Source organism: Saccostrea cucullata, unplaced genomic scaffold (assembly GCF_032062105.1).
Source record: "Saccostrea cucullata isolate Sc308-1 unplaced genomic scaffold, CSIRO_AGI_Scuc_v1 ctg75, whole genome shotgun sequence".
In the NCBI taxonomy this organism is placed as follows: Eukaryota; Metazoa; Mollusca; class Bivalvia; order Ostreida; family Ostreidae; genus Saccostrea; species Saccostrea cuccullata.
The window spans coordinates 371,390-390,955 of NW_026940114.1; the positions used below are offsets into that span (position 1 = coordinate 371,390).

Genomic DNA, 19,566 nt, shown 5'->3' on the forward strand with positions numbered 1-19,566 from the left:
ATATATTAATGAACATCAAATTATTAGGGAATTCTTTAAAAGCACATTTGAGCAATTAAAAATCGATATTTTTGAAAAATCTTTTTGTTAAACCTTTATTTATCTTACTGAAAATAAATTAGATTTGAAAAATGCAACAAATATTATGAAAACTTGCTTTTATTAAAGGTTTTCATTTTATCAGGTCATTCAGGTCATTATACCCTAAAATTTGGGGTATACCCCTGTAATTTTTCTGTCAAATAAAATATTCCTTAAAAATATTTTATTTGGCATTTTCTTGAAACTTCTTTGAGAATGTTTGATAATATTCACAATTTCCAATAAAAATATGTTGTTTATGCACATAAAAACTCTTTTTTCAGTAAATATATGCAATCATCAATCAGGGCATGTACTATAGCATTATTTCTGGAATTTGTAAACGAAAATACATATCTGCTTCTTTGCATTTGGAATTGTAACTGGACTTTCAACATCAACCATTTTCACGCCATTATGGTTGGATTCAATGGCTGGCAGCTCCACGATACCCGCCAACAAAAGTGGAAATTCAACGGCACATGTGATAGACAATTACGCTGTCATATTTATTGTAAGCATAATTAATTTTGTACTAGCAACAGTGATATTAGCGTCAATCTTATTACTCGGAAAAGTACTAAATGTGTTCCAAGCAAAAGTGAATTCAGGCAAAAGAGACTTGTTTTTTGTCGGACTTGCTGATGCGGTGTCTACTATTTTTCTCGTATATGCAGCCAATGGATCTCGTACAGCTCCATATCTACAAGCACTTGCAACTAATTTTGCAATACCTGTGACATTCTTGACAAGGTTTGTTAGATCACAGATACATATACATAATTATTTTTCTAGATCCTTTATCAGATATATTAAAATCTTGTTTTTTATATGCACCAAACCAGGATTCAAACTTGGGTCTCCTGAATCACTAGTCAGGTGCTATATCAACTGAGCTGTTAATCTGGCCACTGTTGATCAAACCTGCCTTATATCATATTCCTCCTTCTGTAAGGTCGATAACAAACACTATTAATTGATAGATTACAATCGACTAAAATTAAGCTGGCAATTAAATCAACCTTTGTTCACCGAATACAAAATCTTGTTTAAAATGAATGCTCCACTGTTTTTACTTGTATGCTTGAACATGCATATTTATAATTTGAGGATTATTTTTTCAAATCATTTTTAAATGAAGCTGCTTCATTTAAAAATGATTTGAAAAAATAATCCTCAAATTATAAATATGCATGATTGATTGAATTAACTATATAGCTCATTTGACCACCTCATCAAACCTCGCTTGATAAATTTAAGTTCTTCATTGGATCATTATCCTTTCTATATGTATAATACTCTATGAGGTCTATCAGTGATCAGGTTTAAAATGCTACATGTACCTATTTTAATTACTTTTATTTTTATTCTTGTTTTTAACTATACTAGGTTTATCATTCTTCGAAGGAAACCTTCTATTCAGAAAGCAATCTCAGCTGTTATGGTGTTCTGTGCAGAGCTTATTGCTCTAATACCAAGCATATTTCCAAATCTAGAAAATGAATCTTCAAAGAAAGATGACGGTGGAGCTTCTGGCATTGCAGGGATTCTATGGCCTCTATGCTACTTTGTGGGTTTTGTAAGTATTCACTCAGAAAGAATATTCCTTCAGAATATGTTTGATGGTTTTAAGTTGAAACTGTGTATTATGAGCACATATTGTTTGATATACATGTGTACCTTGTATATATGTATTTTAGAAATCAATTAACTTGTTTGCTCAAATACGTTGTATTTCCATTAGTGAACTCTTCAGAATTAGAGATGCGTTTGGTCGTCTGACTGGGACAGCATGGCAATGCGGATAATAAAAAACATGCCATTATCAATCCAATTTTAAATGTTCAGTGCATTTGTCATTCTAACTAAAGAATAGAAGAACTAAAAGACATATGAAAAAAGAGGGGGGATAACTTTATCGTCCATTAGAGAAAAAATATGCACATTTCCGAAATGTATTTTGTCTTTAAATGTATCATTACGATAAATAGATACATACGATCACCAATAGATGTAAATTAATATCCAAATAAAGTCCACAACAATAAAATATTTCATATGCATTTGTTAGGATTTGTTCATCGACATTCAACGTGTTGTTTACATGTTTATGTTAAATTTAGAAAAAAATCTTCAAGATATCTTCCGAATTTTTCACAAAAGAGCGCACTAAGAACTATAACTCTTCAATAGTGGAAATAGAACGTATTACTATGTGAACATGTAATAGTTTCTGGAATTTGTAGTTTGAAATACAATCTTTGCATTATAATGTTTCGTTTCAAGCTATAGCCTACAGTGGTCTAATCTACTAGATATTGAGGAATGGTGCATAACAACCTTTGTTATAACCTTTGTAGTGCTTTATTGTTAAGCAATCTTAAAATATTTTATTTAAGAATTTTTCTTTAATTAAAAATAAGTCCACATATTCATCATTTGATCAGTTAAAAAAAACATATACCTTATCCTTCTACTATTATCAATGAGAATTTTATTTTTTTATAAGGACACATCACAAAATTATATGCCATTACATTGAGATAAAATGTCATCATTACAGAAGTACATTTTCTAACAGATGCTTTGATGATTACCTCTTTACAAAAGGAAATGAAAGTACCTGTGAGAATTTTTACTTTCAGATTCCACAAACCATAGTGAATGTTGTTTTGGAGAAGTCTGCCAAATCTTCAGGAACACAAGACCATGTTACACTGGAGTCCCTGTATATAATGTTCTGGTCCTACTTATTTTGTTTCCTATCTCTGTTAGCTCTTTTCTGGACTGATCTTATTCCTGGATTTGGGGATGCAGCCTCCATCAATATGTTCTGGAAAGGGTAATTAAGTCCTCTTCTTCTCATATCAAGTGTACCTTCTTAACTTAATGCCATGCGTATTTTCAGCATGTAGGTATACAAGTATTTATATTTGTAGGTAAATTAAAAGAATTTGTTAAAAGCTCATACTTGGTGATTTTGGAATGATATATAAAATTTGACTGGTACAGTTTGTCTTTTTAGCTCACCTGAGCCGAAGGCTTAAGTGAGCTTTTCTGATCAAAATTTGTCCGTTGTCTGTCGTCGTTGTTGTTGTCGTTGTCGTCGTTGTCGTCGTAAACTTTTCACATTTTCATCTTCTTCTCAAGAACCACTGGGCCAATATCAACCAAACTTGGTACAAAGTATCCTTGGGTGAAGGGAATTCAAGTTTGTTCAAATGAAGGGCCAGGCCCTTTTCCAAGGGGAGATAATAATGAATTAGAGAAAAATTAATGGCATTTTTAAAAATCTTCTTCTCAAGAACCACTGGGCCAAACATGAAAACAAATCATTCAGGTAGTGTAGATTCAAGTTTGTTCAAAAACCCCCTGGGGTAATGGGGCCAAAATGGCCGATCAAAGTTTTACATAGAATATATAGAAAAAATCTTTAAAATATCTTCTTCTCAAGAACCAATGGGCCAGGAAAGATGAAACTCAAGTGGAATTATCCCCAGGTAGTGTAGATTCAAATTTGTTTGAATCATGACCCCCGGGTTTAGGGTGGGGCCAAAATGGCTGATCCAAGAAATATATAAGAACAATCTTTCAAAATCTTCTTCTCAAGAACCAATGGGCCAGGAAAGATGAAATTTTGGGATCATCCTCAGGTAGTGTTTCAAGTTTGTTCAAGGCATGACCCCCCGGGGGTAGGGTGGGGCCATTTTCAAAGTTTTAAATAGGAATATATAGGAAAAATCTTTAAAAATTTTTCTTCTAACTGAACTTGAACCAATTAATGTGATACTCATGTGGAATCATTCAGGTAGTGTAGATTCAAGTTTGTTCAAATCATGACCCCCGGAGGTAGGGTGGGGCCACCGATCAAAGTTTTACATAGGAATATAAAGGGAAAATCTTTAAAAATCTTCTTCTCAAGAACCTTTGGGTCAGGAAAGATGATTCTCATGTGGAATCATCCTCAGGTAGTGTAGATTAAAGTTTGTTCAAATATTTTTTAGGGTGGGGCCAAAATTGATCAAAGTTTTACATAGAACATATAGGGAAACCATTTAAATTATATTTTCAATGTATTCAAAGCCAACTGTATATTTACAGGAGAAATAGGTAGTGTAGATTCATTTTTGTTTAATCTATGATGGGAGGGTATATAGTTTTTGTTGTGTCCATCAGTTTACTTTCTGTTCTAGCTGTCTGTGTTTTTTCCTAGCCAAAAACTTTAACCTTGAGGCCTTTTGCTTTTATACCCTTGCTCCAAAGGACTTTCATATTTCACTTTGTAGCCATTGTGTATCTGTCCACTGTCTTGTCTGTTGTTGTAACAAATTTTTTACCTTTTGCAACTACTCATTGCAGATGCTTGAAATTTTAGCACATTTGTTGCTGAGGCGTGCTATATAATTGGATCCATTTTTGTTCAAATCTGATGTCATCATCGTGTTTATCCATGCCCCTACCACTCATAACAAATTTTCGTCACAGTTTTCTCAAAAACTACTAACTGCAGATGCCCGAAATTTTAGCACATGTTCTTTACTGAGGCATACCATACAATGGGATTCATTTTTGTTCAAATCCGATGTCATCTTCCTGTTTATCCATGCGTCTGTCAGTACCATACATAACAAATTTTCATCACAGTTTTCTCAGTAACTACTCATTGCAGATGCTTAAAATTCTAACTCATTATTTGCTGAGGCATGCCATATGGTGGGATTTATTTTTGTATGAATTTGATATATTAACCTCCTATTTATCCCATAACTGAACTTGTGTATATTAATGTGATATAGTGTATATTCACATCAGAGCTAGGGTATTACTAGTGAGCCATGGCTCACAGATTGTTACATTTTGATTGACCATCAATTTTGACCTATTGACGTTGACCTTGGAGATTTCTGTACATATGAAAAAAATTTAACCTTGGCCATAACTTTTAAACGGTAAGGGCTTGGGCTTTCATGCAGTAAAACTCTGTTACTACAAAGTCACTTGGACCTGTGAAATTACTTCTCTATATCCGTAATTCGTTATATTATATACAGGAAAATTTCGCCCGGTTTTATTTTTGCCCCTGTCGCCCTTCTTACAATTTGCTGAATTTAAAACGGGGCGAATTAAAAGAACACAGCATAATTTCTTATACAAAACTGTTACTGGGCGAATTTAAAACGGGGCAAAATTATTTGCAAGTGTGAAAGAGCAAAAATAACAAGGGGTGAAAATAACCCTGTATACAGTATCTGTATCAAGAATTTGTAAAATTTTCAAAGTGGAGAATCCAAGAAAACTTCATTATATCCATGAAATCGCAATATCCGTGTTCGTACTAAACAAGTTTTGTTGTACTTCACATATGTAATCCTTGTGAGAAGACCTTTCATTGGATACCAAGAACTTTGACCCTTTGACCTTGACCTTGTAGTTTGACCTATTTTTAAAAAAACAAACCTTAACTATAACTTTTAAAGGGCTAGGGCTAAGGCTTTCATACTTCACATATTTAATCCTTGTGACAAGACCTTTCATGGATATCAAGAACTTTGACCCTTTGACCTTGGAGGTTGACCTACTTTGTAAAAACTTTAATCTTGGCCATAACTTTTGAATGTATAGGGCTAGGGCTTTCATACTTCACATATGTAATACTTGTAACAAAACCTCTCTTAAGAAACCAACAACTTTGACCCTTTGACCTTGACCCTGCAGTTTGACCTACCTTTCAAAAACTTATCCTTGGCTATACCTTTTGAACAGGTGGTGCTAGGGCTTTCATATTTCACAATCTTATTTCTTGTGAGAAGACCCTCCTGTGGGTACTGATATATTTAATTTGCATTTTAGAAAAGTTTAATCTTTGCTGTTTTGCTATACGGGGGCATCAGTGTTTCACAAACACATCTTTTTTTTTTACGTAAACTTGCTTTGTAGTCATACATGAACATGTATTTCTGTCAATTAGAGGATATTTAAATACTGTGATGTTTATTTTAATTACTGTATTGTTTATATGTTTCAAATATGTTCCCATGTATTATATTTTAGCCCTGTTAATAAGCTGTGGTGTTTTTGTTTTCAGACTGAGTTTTAACTTTGAGTGTTTTGTGGGTGCTGCGGACTGCCCCTCCGTCACACACCTGTACTCAGGGATAACCATTCTAGCCATGCTCCTGACACGATTGTTTGTTGTATTATTTTTACATTTCTCAGAGGGAGCAAATTATCTCATTATTATCATGGTAAGGACTTAAAGATTTAAACAAGATGTGTTTGTGAAAACACCGATGCCTCTGTATGGCAGCTTGTAGCGAGTGTTGAAGTTTTAAAAATGCAAGTCAAACTCCAAGGTCAAAGTCAAAATTGTTGATATCCAAAGGAAGGTCTTTTGACAAGGAATACACCTGTTAAATACGGAAAGCCTTAGTACTTATTGTTTAAAAGTTATGGCCAAGGTTAAAGTTTTTTAAAAGTGGGCAAAACTCTAAGGTCAAGGTCACAAGGTCAAAAATATTTTTACCCATTGAATGGCTTTGTCACAATGAATACCCATGTGACTGAAGTATGAAAGCCCTAGTACCAACTGTTCAAAAGATATGGCCAAGGGTAAAGTTTGATATATTTTTGTAAAAGTGGTTAACATTTCAATTTCACTGCAACCACAGAACCAATTTCAACCAAATTTAGCACAAAGCATCTATGGGTAAATCTTGCCCCCCTGGGGCCTGAGGGGTGGGGCCAAAACCACTAAAATTAATGCAATCTTTAAAAATCTTCTTCTTTAAGAGGTGACAAACTGTTTGCATGATTGTAATCAGCAATGAGTCCTTTACCAAAATTGTGAAATTCATGCCCCTGGGTTCAAGTTGCTAAGTAGGTAGTGAAAAATGCATTATTTCTTTGAAAATCTTCTTCTCTGCTCAAAGAAACCAACTAAGTACATATTTATGATGAGTAAGAGTGCCTTTCCAAAATTGTGAATTTTATGGCCCCAGGTATAGTGAAAATACATGAATTCTTTAAAAATCTTTTTCTCTGCTTCTGGATATTAAATTAACAAAGTAAGTATCAAGAGTGTACCAAAATTGTGGGATTCAAGTTTGTTCAAATGAAGGGCCATCCCATCTTTCAAGGGGAGATAATTGTGAATTAGTGAAAAATTAATGGCATCTTTTGAAAATCTTCTTCTCAAGAACCACTGGGCCAGGAAAGATGAAACTCATGTGGAAGCATCCTCATGTAGTGTAGATTCAAGTTTGTTCAAATCATGACCCCTGGGAGTTAGGTGGGGCCACAATGGGGTATCAAAGTTTAACATAGGAATAAATAGGGAAAATCTTTAAAAATCTTCCTTTCAAGAACCACTGAGCCAGGAATGATGAAATTCATGTGGAAGCATTCTCATATAGTGTAGATTCAAGTTTGTTCAAATCATGACCCCCGGGAGTAGGGTTGGGCCACAATGGGGTATCAAAGTTTAACATGGAATACATAGGAAAAATCTTTAAAAATCTTCTTCTCAAGAACCACTGGGCCAGGAAAGATGAAACTCATGTGGAAGCATCCTCTGGTAGTGAAGATTCAGAATTGTTCAAATTATGACCCCTGGGGTAGGGTGGGGCCACATTGGGTATCAAAGTTTAGCAAAGAAATACAAATCATGACCCTCTGGGTAGGATGGGGGCACACTGGGGGGTCAAAATTTTACATAGGAAAAATCTTTTAAAAATCTTTTTCTCAAGAACAGCAAAGCCATGATTGGTCAGAGTTATATGGAAGCATCAAAAAAGGTAGTGTAGATTTAAGTTTGTTCAAATTATGATCCCAGGGGGAAGAGTCGGGCCACAGTGGATGATCAATATTTTATGTAGGAATACATGGGAAAATTAGTTAAAATTCTTCACAAAAAACAACAAAGCCATGATTGATCATCAACATACAAGCATCAAAATAGGTTATGTAAATTTAAACATGTTTACATTGTGACAATTGGTACTTGGTAGGATAGAGGAGCCATTAGAGAAATGTAAAGACTTTATCAATAATAATTTTCATCTTATGAACAACAAAGCCGTTAAGTGTCATATTAATTCAAAAGCATCCTTAGGAGGTGTAGATTTAACCCCCCCCCCCCCCTGCTAGAAAAGTGGAAAGGTATATAGCAATCAGTATGTCCGTCCGTCCATCTGTATGTGCGTCGGTTTGTTACTCTTTGGGGTACCCATCTCTTATCCGCGACTCCTCTCATACCACTGAATAAAATTTAATGAAACTTTCAAAGAATCTTATATTACATATTGCAATTGTTCACCTCCTATTTTACTTTTTGATTAATAAATATTTTGGGTTTCCCACAGCAAAGCATGGACACTGCCATTATAATCATATGGGAGGCGGGGGTACATGTATCACAGTACCTCTAGTTGCTTGTCTGTCATCCGTCCCTCTGTCTGTAAACTCTTCACATTTTCAACTTCTTCTCAAGAACCACTGGGCAAACATGGTACAAAGCATCCTTGGGTTAAGAGGAGTTTAAATTTTTTTAAAAAATAAAGGGTCAAGTCCCTTTACAAGGGGAGAAAATGAAGAAAAGACAAAAATAGGGTGGGGTCATAAAAAATCTCAAGAACCACTGGGTCTAAAAAGCTGAAACTTATGTGGAAGCGTCCTGGGGTAGAGTAAATGCTAAATTGTTAAAACCATGTCCCCCCAGGCAGTATGGCGTGGCCAAAGTATGAAATGCAAGTGTTACATTCATATACCCCGTATAAAGGTAAAATCTTTAAAAATCTTCTTCTCAAGAACCACTGGGTCAGAAAAGCTGACACTTATGTGGAAGCATCCTGGGGTATTGTAGATTCTAAATTGTGAAAATCATGACCCTGTGGTATAGGGCAGGGCCACCATATGAAATCCAAGTTTTACATTGAAATACATACATGTAGGATTTTTTTTTTAAATCCTCTTCTCAAGAACCACATGTGGAAGATCCTGGGGTAGAGTAGATTATAAATTGTTCAAATAATGACCACTGGGGGTAGGATGGGTTCACAATAGGTATTACATGGGGGGAAATCTGGTAAACAGTATGGCCAAAGTTAATCAGATGCGCTTGTGTACCTTGGCCATAACTTTTGAAAGGTTGATGGAAGGGCTTTCATATAACATATGTGTATTCCTTGTAATACCTTTCTTTTGGTTACCAGTATTCTATACCTCATGATCTTAGCATGTTACCTACTTTTGAACTACTCAAACCTTGGCCTAACTTTGGAATGGTTGGTGCTAGGGCTTTTCTATTTCACATTCCTTGTGACAAGATCTTACTTTGGGTACCATTTGACCTCTTGACATTGGAGTTTGATGTACTTTTGAAATAAATCTTTTAACTTTGGCTATGAGCTGCGATATTGGAACGGTGTTTGATGGACATGTACATTTTGGTATACCCCGGCTTGAAAAGTGGGAGAGTACTAGTATATAGTAATTATGATGTCTGTCCATCTGTAAGTTGGTCTGTCCTTCTGTGTGTATGTCTGTCCGTCCATTACATTTTGGGATACCCATCTCTTATCCGCAACTCCTCGTATATTGCTGAATGAAATTTAATGATACTTTCACAGAATCTTTGTTACATAGTTCCACTCATCATCTCAAGCCATGGTCCGGAGTCTACATATAGATCTCTCCTACCCGTAGCTGCTTGATCACAAAAAGTGTCATAATTTTGAATATTTACGCCTCTCTATTGTGACGTCATATTCAGTCAATGACAAGTTTTGTTTCCATCACAATTGAAATCAAAAAATTACATTAGCAGTATTTCCTACACTGCGATTGGGTATTGAAAGGTCGCATTAAAGGTCAATTTCCGACTATGCTTTACTCGCATTGGTCAATACTTTAATGAGCTACGAGAAAATCTCGTCTCATGCAACCATGGCCGGAATGGGAGAGGACCGTACATTTTGGACGTGGTTTGCGACGATGAGTTCCACTATGCATCTCCTATTTTACTTTTTGATCGGACACATATTTTGGATTCCCCATAGCAAAACATGGATACCTGCTATTCTCTCTATAATATTGAAGGATACCCATCTCTTATCTGCATCTCCTCCTCTACTGTTGAATAAAACTTAATGATACTTTCATAGATTCTTTATTACATAATGCCATTGTGCACCTCCTATTTATTTTCTGATCTGACACTTTTTTCGTGTCTCCTAGAGCAAAACATGGACTTTGCCATTATAATCATATGGGAAGCAGGGGGTATCACTTAGTGAGCTCAGTGCTAACAGTACCTCTAGTTTTTACTTATCAAGGAATTTCTCTATCCCCCCTTGAAATTGCTTCCAACCACCTTGTTAGGTAAACAGACCTGAAAGATTGAAGTCTTTTACTCCAATGAAGGGGATATAACTTTTAAATTATTTATTAGTACATGTATATAGAAGAATTAATTACTATTATAATTCATCTTATTTGGCATTTTGTGATTGTTAGAGCCTACAGACCCCGGTTGTTGTGTTGTTTTGGACTTTGTTTGATGAGCAGCCATTTCACTGGCACCCAGATGTCCATCTCTCTACCTGGCTCAGTATAGCATCGATCTGTATCATGTTGCCATCCATCTATTGCTACAACAGAAGGTAAGCTACAGTTTATAACAACATTTTCAATACTGTATATAGGGTTGTTTTCATCCCATATTATACCCCATGCAACAAGTTGCGTGATGTATAATGTTTTTGACCCGTCCGTCATTCAATCAGAGTGTCAGTCAGTCCGTCAGTCCTGTTTTTTGTCAGTGCAACTCCTCATGAACTGCTGCAGAGAATTTCTTGAAACTTTGCAGATATTCAGGACACAATGTGTAGATGTGCATATTACCAAGAAATTCCAATTCCTTTAAATTTTCCGGGAATTTTTACACTTTTTAACTTAGGTTTTTGGCCATACCTTGAATATAGAGATGAACAATTTGTTAGCGCAATTCCTCTTAAGCCACTGCACAGAATTTTGTCAAACTTTGCAGATATTTAGGACACAATGTGTAGATGTGCATATTACCAGGAAATTCCAATTCCTTTATTTTTGTCTGGGAATTTCCACACTTCCAACTTAGATTTTTTGGCCATATCTTGAATATAGAGATGAACAGTTTGTCAGCGCAACTCCTCTTAAATCGTTGCACAGAATTTCATCAAACTTTGCAGTTATTTAGAACACAATGTGTAGATGTGCATATTACCAGGAAATTCCGATTCCTTTATTTTTGTCTGGGAATTTCCACACTTCCAACTTAGATTTTTTGGCCATATCTTGAATATAGATATGAACATTTGTCAGTGCAACTCCTCTTAAACCACTGCACAGAATTTCATCAAACTTTGCAGATATTTAGGACACATTGTGTAGATGTGCATATTACCAGGAAATTCCGATTCCTTTATTTTTGTCTGGGAATTTCCACACTTCCAACTTAGATTTTTTGGCCATATCTTGAATATAGAGATGAACAGTTTGTCAGTGCAACTCCTCTTAAATCGTTGCACAGAATTTCATCAAACTTTGCAGATATTTAGGACACAATGTGTAGATGTGCATATTACCAGGAAATTCCGATTCCTTTATTTTTGTCTGGGAATTTCCACACTTCCTATTAAGATTTTTTGGCCATATCTTGAATATAGTGATGAACAGTTTGTCAGCGCAACTCCTCTTAAATCGCTGCACAGAATTTCATCAAACTTTGCAGATATTAAGGACACATTGTGTAGATATGCATATTACCAGGAAATTCCAATTCCTTCATTTTTTCTGGGAATTTCCACACTAAAATGATAAAATTTTAGATTTTTGTCCATACCTTGAATATAGAGTTGAACATTTTGTCAGCACAACTCCTCATAAACCACTTCACAGAATTTCATCAAACTTTGCAGATATTTAGGACACAATGTGTAGATGTGCATATTACCAGGAAATTCCGATTCCTTTATTTTTTTGGGAATTTTGGCACTTTTCAACTTAGATTTTTGTCCATACCTTGAATATAGAGATGAACATTATGTCAGCGCAATTCCTCATAAACCACTGCACAGAATTTCGTCAAACTTTGCAGATATTAAGGACACAATGTATAGATGTGCATATTACCAGGAAATTCCGATTCCTTTACTTTTGTTGGAATTTCGGCACTTTTCAACTTAGTTTTATCAGTGCAACTCCTCAAAAACCGCTGCACAGAATTTCGTGAAACTTTGCAGATACTTAGGACACAATTTGTAGATGTGCATATTACCAGGAAATTCCAATTCCTTTATTTTTTCCGGGCATTTTCGCACTTTTACACTGAGATTTTTGTCCATATCTTAAATTTAATATAGAGATAAACAGTTTGTCAGCGCAACTCCTCATAAACCGCTGCACACAATTTCTTGAAACTTTGCAGATATTCAGGACACAATGTGTAGATGTGCATATTACCAAGAAATTCCGATTCCTTTAAATTTTCCGGGAATTTCAGCACTTCGACTTTTGGGGGAGTGTGGGGTATGTGAGCTTGCTCACTTTTTAGCTCACCTGAGCCGAAGGCTCAAGTGAGCTTTTCTGATCACATTTTGTCCGGCGTCCGTCTGTCCATCTGTCTGTCTGTCCGTCTGTCCGTCTGTCTGTCTGTCTGTCCGTCCGTCTGTCTGTCTGTCTGTCTGTAAACTTTTCACATTTTCGACTTCTTCTCAAGAACCACTGGGCCAATTTCAACCAAACTTGCCACAAAGCATCCTTGGGTGAAGGGGATTCAAGTTTGTTCAAATGAAGGGCCACGCCCTCATTCAAGGGGAGATAATTGGGAATTAATGAAAATTTGGTGGCATGTTTTAAAAATCTTCTTCTCAAGAACCACTGTGCCAGGAAAGATGAAACTTATGGGGTAACATCCTCAGGTAGTGTAGATTCAAGTTTGTTCAAATCATGACCCCCGGGGGTAGGGCGGGTTTTGCCAAAATGGCCGACCAAAGTTTTACATAGAAATATATTGGAAAATTCTTTAAAAATCTTCTTCTCAAGAACCACTGTGCCAGGAAAGATGAAACTTATGGGGTAACATCCTCAGGTAGTGTAGATTGAAGTTTGTTGAAATCATGACCCCCAGGGGTAGGGCGGGGCCAAAATGGCCGACCAAAGTTTTACATAGAAATATATAGGAAAATTCTTTAAAAATCTTCTTCTCAAGAATGACAGAGCCATAATTCATCAAATTTATATGGAAGCATCCTCAGGTAGTGAAGATTCAAGTTTGTTCAAATCATGACCACCAGGGGTAGGGCGGGGCCAAAATGGCCGACCAAAGTTTTACATAGAAATATATAGGAAAATTCTTTAAAGGTTTTCTTCTCAAGAATGACAGAGCCATAATTCATCAAATTTATGTGGAAGCATCCATAGGTAGTGAAGATTCAAGTTTGTTCAAATCATGACCCCTGAGGGTAGGGCGGGGCCAAAATGGCCGACCAAAGTTTTACATGAAAATATATAGGAAAATTCTTTAAAAATCTTCTTCTCAAGAATGACAGAGCCATAATTCATCAAATTTATATGGAAGCATCCTCAGGTAGTGAAGATTCAAGTTTGTTCACATCATGACCCCTGGGGGTAGGGCGGGGCCAAAATGGCCGACCAAAGTTTTACATAGAAATATATAGGAAAATTCTTTAAAAATCTTCTTCTCAAGAATGACAAAGCCATAATTCATCAAATTTATATGGAAGTATCCTCAGGTAGTGAAGATTCAAATTTGTTCAAATCATGACCCCCGGGGATGGGGCGGGGCCAAAATGGCCGACCAAAGTTTTACATAGAAATTAATGGGAAAATTCTTTAAAAATCTTCTTCTCAAGAATGACAAAGCCATTATTCATCATATTTATATGGAAGCATGCTCAGGTAGTGTAGATTCAAATTTGTTCAAATCATGACCCCAGGGGGTAGGGCGGGGCCAATGGCCGACCAAAGTTTTACATAGAAATATATGGGAAAATTCTTTGAAGAATAACAAATACATGATTGATCATGGGATTACTTTTGGATTTTAACTTTTCAATAATAAACCAATTTCTACTTTTTCTAAGCTACAGTACTCAGGTGAGCAATGTGGCCCATGGGCCTCTTGTTCTTTCATTATTTTTGCTCTTTCACACTTGAAAGCAGTTTTGCTCCATTTTGAATTTGCCTAGTCACAGTTCTAATGTGTTCTTTGAATTCAACCCTTCTTTGAATTATCCCATCTGTAAGTAGGGTGCAAAGGACCAAAATAAAATGGGGGGCAAAAATAAATTTCCTTACAAACCTCAATTATTATTTGTCTGAGTGATTATGTCATTAACATTTTCCAGCTCTGTTGAGACCCCTGTGACCTCAGAAGAGGATAAGATGGCTGACAAAACAACAGAGGAGAGCCACAGACTTCTAGTTTGCTCCACAGACAGTTACCAGTCTATAGAGGCCTCCACGTGTGTCGTCATCAACAGTGATTCCCAGACCAGCCATTACAATCCCGTGGGATTCCACGGATCCTACTCCTCACAGTTTGCTAGTTCACTCAATACTGAAGGATCAGATGTAGAATGGTCATTTTCTTAAGAATCATGCATTGCCTTATGGTAAACATATCTTTATCATAGTTACATGTAGTAACAAAATGTTCAATTCCCTCAGCATTTTGTTTGGGGGAGGGGGGGAGAGAAAACAGAAAATTAATGGGGGCCGGCTTATCACCTTGAGATATTTGAGAGAGTTTGCAATGCATTGATTTTTTAGAAATTGCATACATTAGTCTTATGCTGACTGACCAGCAAAGGGTAGATGGATACAGATTTACATGTTAATTATTTGTTGACAGAGATAATGTATGCATTTCTGATTCATGTATTATAATCCAAGAGATGGTTTGTCATTTTCACATAGGAGGAAATCATATGTAATGGTCCACCATTGGATGAATGATCCATATCTATTACATTTTTACCCGTGAAATACTGTAATTTATTCATTGAATAAAAATGATATCCTGTCACAGTGTGAAAGGATATCAAAATGATATTCTGTCACAGTGTGACGAATATCAGAAGTGCGGGAAAACTCTCGATTTCCCTTCCCATAACGAAGATTGCTGTAAAAAAAACTTCCTTGACCTAATATAAGATAGATGGAAATAAATAAACCATTCTGACAGCGAATAAAACTGTCAAAATTACCAAAAATATGTTGCTAAATTCATGTTTACAGTCTTTTCACCTCACTTAGCTATGACGTCTCAACCGCTCAACTATGACGTCACGAGCCTATGACTATATTACAAAAAGACAGGGGCAAAGGAAAAATCAAAGAATTTTTTTTTTTAAAATGTAATAAACAGAAAATTCAATGTTTTGTAGTTGAATATGGAATTTATTTCACTCATGAGACAGGATTTTTTGATATTTTCACTCGTGCTTCGCACTCGTGAAAATATAAAAAATCCTGTCCCACTCGTGAAATAAATTCCATATTCAACTACAAAACATTGAATATCCTCTATATATTTACATTTCCAATGTCTTTGTCCAAGATAAAATTACAAATACGGGTAGTTAATGTATTTTATTTCTCCATCAATGCACTGGTTCATCGATAGGCGCGGTTAAAAAAAATCACGTGCAGGGCGGGACAAATAGCTAGACAGAAGCAGGGCTTGTAGCACTTGGATTGGTGGAATCAAGAGCATGTAAATATAAGGAATAACTGTCAGATTTTTTGATTTCATGACGATGATCAATCATTTGGCTTGCGTGATAATTTTATGCATAAAGGCGTTTATGCAAATTATCACGCAAGCCAGTCGATTGATCACATCATGAAAATGAAAAATAAGACAGTTATTCCTTGAAAAGTTGTCAATGAAAGACTAATATTACTAATATTTGTGTGCAGAACTGTGATATATGTGCATTTTATGTAACTTATATAACTTAAGTTTATGCATTTTGCAATTGAAATTTTTTTAATGCTTATATACCCTTAATTGATAGACTTGATCATGAAAAACTGTGTGAAGAAAATAAGGCATCAATGAACAAAAGGATTTTACAGTGGCATTATTTTTAATTGCCACCCTCTGAAGAAGGGAGGGCATATTGCTTTGCTACTGTCTGTCTGTCTGTCAATCTACCAACATTTTCTATTCATTTTCTTTGCAGAATAGGGCTGGGTATTGGCCATGGATTTCATATTGTGATATATTGTGATATTTTTAACTGTATTGCAATATGTATTGCAATATTTTTATCGTTATTAAAATATAATTTTCTTATTATATTAACTTTAACATGCAGAATGTACTTAAATATGATAAGTAAGCAAAACGAAAAAAAAATCTTGTTGATCACGCTTTTATTAAAGTTATGCTCTGAAATACACTCATAAAACAGCATCTGTCTTACTATTTGGCTTTATAACAACCTTTCTCATATTTATTTTTAGCTCTACTGGTCAGAGACCAGAAGAGCTTATGCGATAGTGATGTGTCCGGCGTCCGTCCATCTGTCTGTCTGTCTGTCCGTCTGTCTGTAAACAATTTTTCAAAACGCTACTCCTCCTACAATTTTAGTCTGATTTCAATATAACTTGGCACACAAGTAGACTACACTAAGATACATAAAATAGTGCATCGGTTTTTGATTTCGATGAACGGTGTTGCCATGGTTACTAAATATAGAATTTTCTGAGTAATTCCTTTAAAACGCTACTCCTTCTACAGTTTTGGTCTGATTTCAATATAACTTGGCACACAAGTAGACTACACTAAGATACATAAAGTAGTGCATCGGTTTTTGATTTCGATGAACGGTGATGCCATGGTTACTAAAAATAGAATTTTCTGAGAAATTCCTTTAAAACGCTACTCCTACAGTTTTGGTCTGATTTCAATATAAGTTGGCACACAAGTAGACTACACTAAGATACATAAAATAGTGCATCGATTTTTGATTTCGATGAACGATGTTGTCATTGTTACTAAAAATAGAAATTTCTGTGAAATTCCTTTAAAATGCAACTCCTTCTACAGTTTTAGTCTCATTTCAATATCACTTGGCACACAAGTAGACTACACTAAGATGCATAAAATAGTGCATCGATTTTTGATTTCGATGAACGATGTTGCCATGGTTACTAAAAATAGAATTTTCTGTGAAATTCCTTTAAAATGCAACTCCTTCTACAGTTTTAGTCTCATTTCAATATCACTTGGCACACAAGTAGACTACACTAAGATGCATAAAATAGTGCATCAGTTTTTGATTTTGATGAGCGGTGTTGCAATGGTTACTAAAAATAGAATTTTCTGAGGAATTCCTTTAAAATGCTACTCCTTCTAAAGTTTTGGTCTGATTTCAATATAACTTGGCACACAAGTAGACTACACTAAGATACATAAAATAGTGCACCGGTTTTTGATTTCGATGAACGATGTTGCCATGGTTACTAAAAATAGAATTTTCTGAGAAATTCTTTAAAACGCTACTCCTTCTACAGTTTTAGTCTCATTTCAATATCACTTGGCACACAAGTAGACTACACTAAGATACATAGAATAGTGCATCGGTTTTTGATTTCGATGAGCGGTGTTGCCATGGTTACTAAAAGTAGAATTTTCTGTGGAATTCCTTTAAAATGCTACTCCTTCTACAGTTTTGGTCTGATTTCAATATAACTTATCACACAAGTAGACTACACTAAGATACATAATTCTGTGCATCGGTTTTTGATCAGTACCAGTAGAGCTACAGTCTCGACAGAGACTTCTGGTTATTATACTTTAATGATAAAATTCCTTAGTCAGGGATTTTGCCGGCATATTGATATTACCGAAACGTATTGCAATACTATATATTTTTTGTCATTGTATTGCAATATACAGAAATATCAATATTTTTGCCCAGCCCTATTGCAGAAGCTGCACATACTGAAATGAAATTTGATATATAGATTCATCATAAGAATATCTAAGTCAAGTTATGTTTTGGATAGGATCAAGCAATTTTTGGCAGAGTTATGCCCCTTGGACTTAGAAAAATTCCAATTAACGACGTTCGATCCTGATATTTAAAGTTTTAAAACTTTTTTGCCAAGTATATTTTTAGTTTCTACATACATAGCTTAATTAAAATTCAAATCAAAAAACAAGGGTCAATGCTTCTTTTGGTGCTACAGTACATTTAATATGACCATTTTGCACTGAAATTTGTGTTTTATTAAAAATTACATCTTCGACGTTTTCCCTTCAATATTTTTATCCAAATAATGCATGAAACAAAATGAACTCTAAGTCTATTTAAAAAAGGACACTTTAAAATTTTGATGAAGAAAAAGTTTCAAATTGCTTCGCATAATCAATTATTTAACCTTTCTGCACTAATAAATGTGATTTTTCTGGCATTGAAAATTTAATAAGCAAGAAAATTATTTTAAAGTCCTAAACATTTTCTGATTTTAAGCAAATAGGTCAAAGTTATCTTGAATATTTAGAAAAGAACATCAAAAGTGGGGGTATATGATGTAAATTTTCAAATATTACTAAAAAAGTGTCAATTTTACGTTAAAATTGACTCAATTTTTTCCGGGATTTTCAGAATACATTTACTATATTTGTCACACTTTGTTGAAAGAATTCATAAGAAATAATTTAATAGATATTGCAGAACCAGCATAACACGTTTTACTGCAAAAAACAGCTTTCTGTGCAACCAGCATGGAGAAATAGGAATCTAAAATTAACAATACAGTTATAGTTCAAAAGGGGAAAAACTGATCATTTTCGTCTAAAAAACCTTCCGCCACAAAATATAGTCCCTAGCTTAATTCTACTTGAATGGAATTTAATCGCTGTTTTTTGATTGATTATAGTTCAATTTGCATTGTAGAATTCAGATTTATTGTTAGAACTTAAAAATGATGCAGAATTTTATAAATAAAAGACATGACCAAAATCCACTCAAAATCTCAGGATCGAACGTCCTTAATGTATTATTTGCAGTTTCTGTTCATTTTCTTCACATGTTTATCCAAGAGGGAGGGGGCATAAGTGTTTCACGAGCATCTCTTGTTTTTTATTATTTCTTTTTTTTTCCCCTAAGACATTTTTAGGGGAGAAGTTAATTTTCTCTAGATACCAGATATGATTATATGTTCAAACCATGCTATAGACTGTGCCAAAATATATCACTGTGATATTAATAAAAGTTATATTTTACCTTTGATTGCTTTATTCAATAATTGTCAATAAATGTAATGTAATGTAATTTTCAATTTTAAAAAGATGTGCTTCAAGTACATGTTTTTAATTAATTTGCATGAGATGCATGCATGCAGGTGCATCAAGGGAGCAGTGTCAGTTACATCAATTAATATGATCAAAGAGCATGAGCCATCTTATAC

The 19,566-nt window shown here is 34.9% G+C and overlaps 1 protein-coding gene across 1 annotated transcript; it reads left to right on the forward strand.

Moving 5' to 3' along the window:
• Nucleotides 1–451: 451 nt before the first annotated feature.
• LOC134254801 (uncharacterized) lies at nucleotides 452–14,799 on the forward strand (the record flags this gene model as incomplete). The annotated part of the gene is made up of 6 exons (XM_062737322.1): nucleotides 452–834; nucleotides 1,471–1,660; nucleotides 2,727–2,923; nucleotides 6,167–6,326; nucleotides 10,594–10,739; nucleotides 14,487–14,799. Coding segments are annotated over 6 exons (1,323 nt in total), but the record flags the coding sequence as incomplete, so codon positions are not given.
• Nucleotides 14,800–19,566: the final 4,767 nt, after the last annotated feature.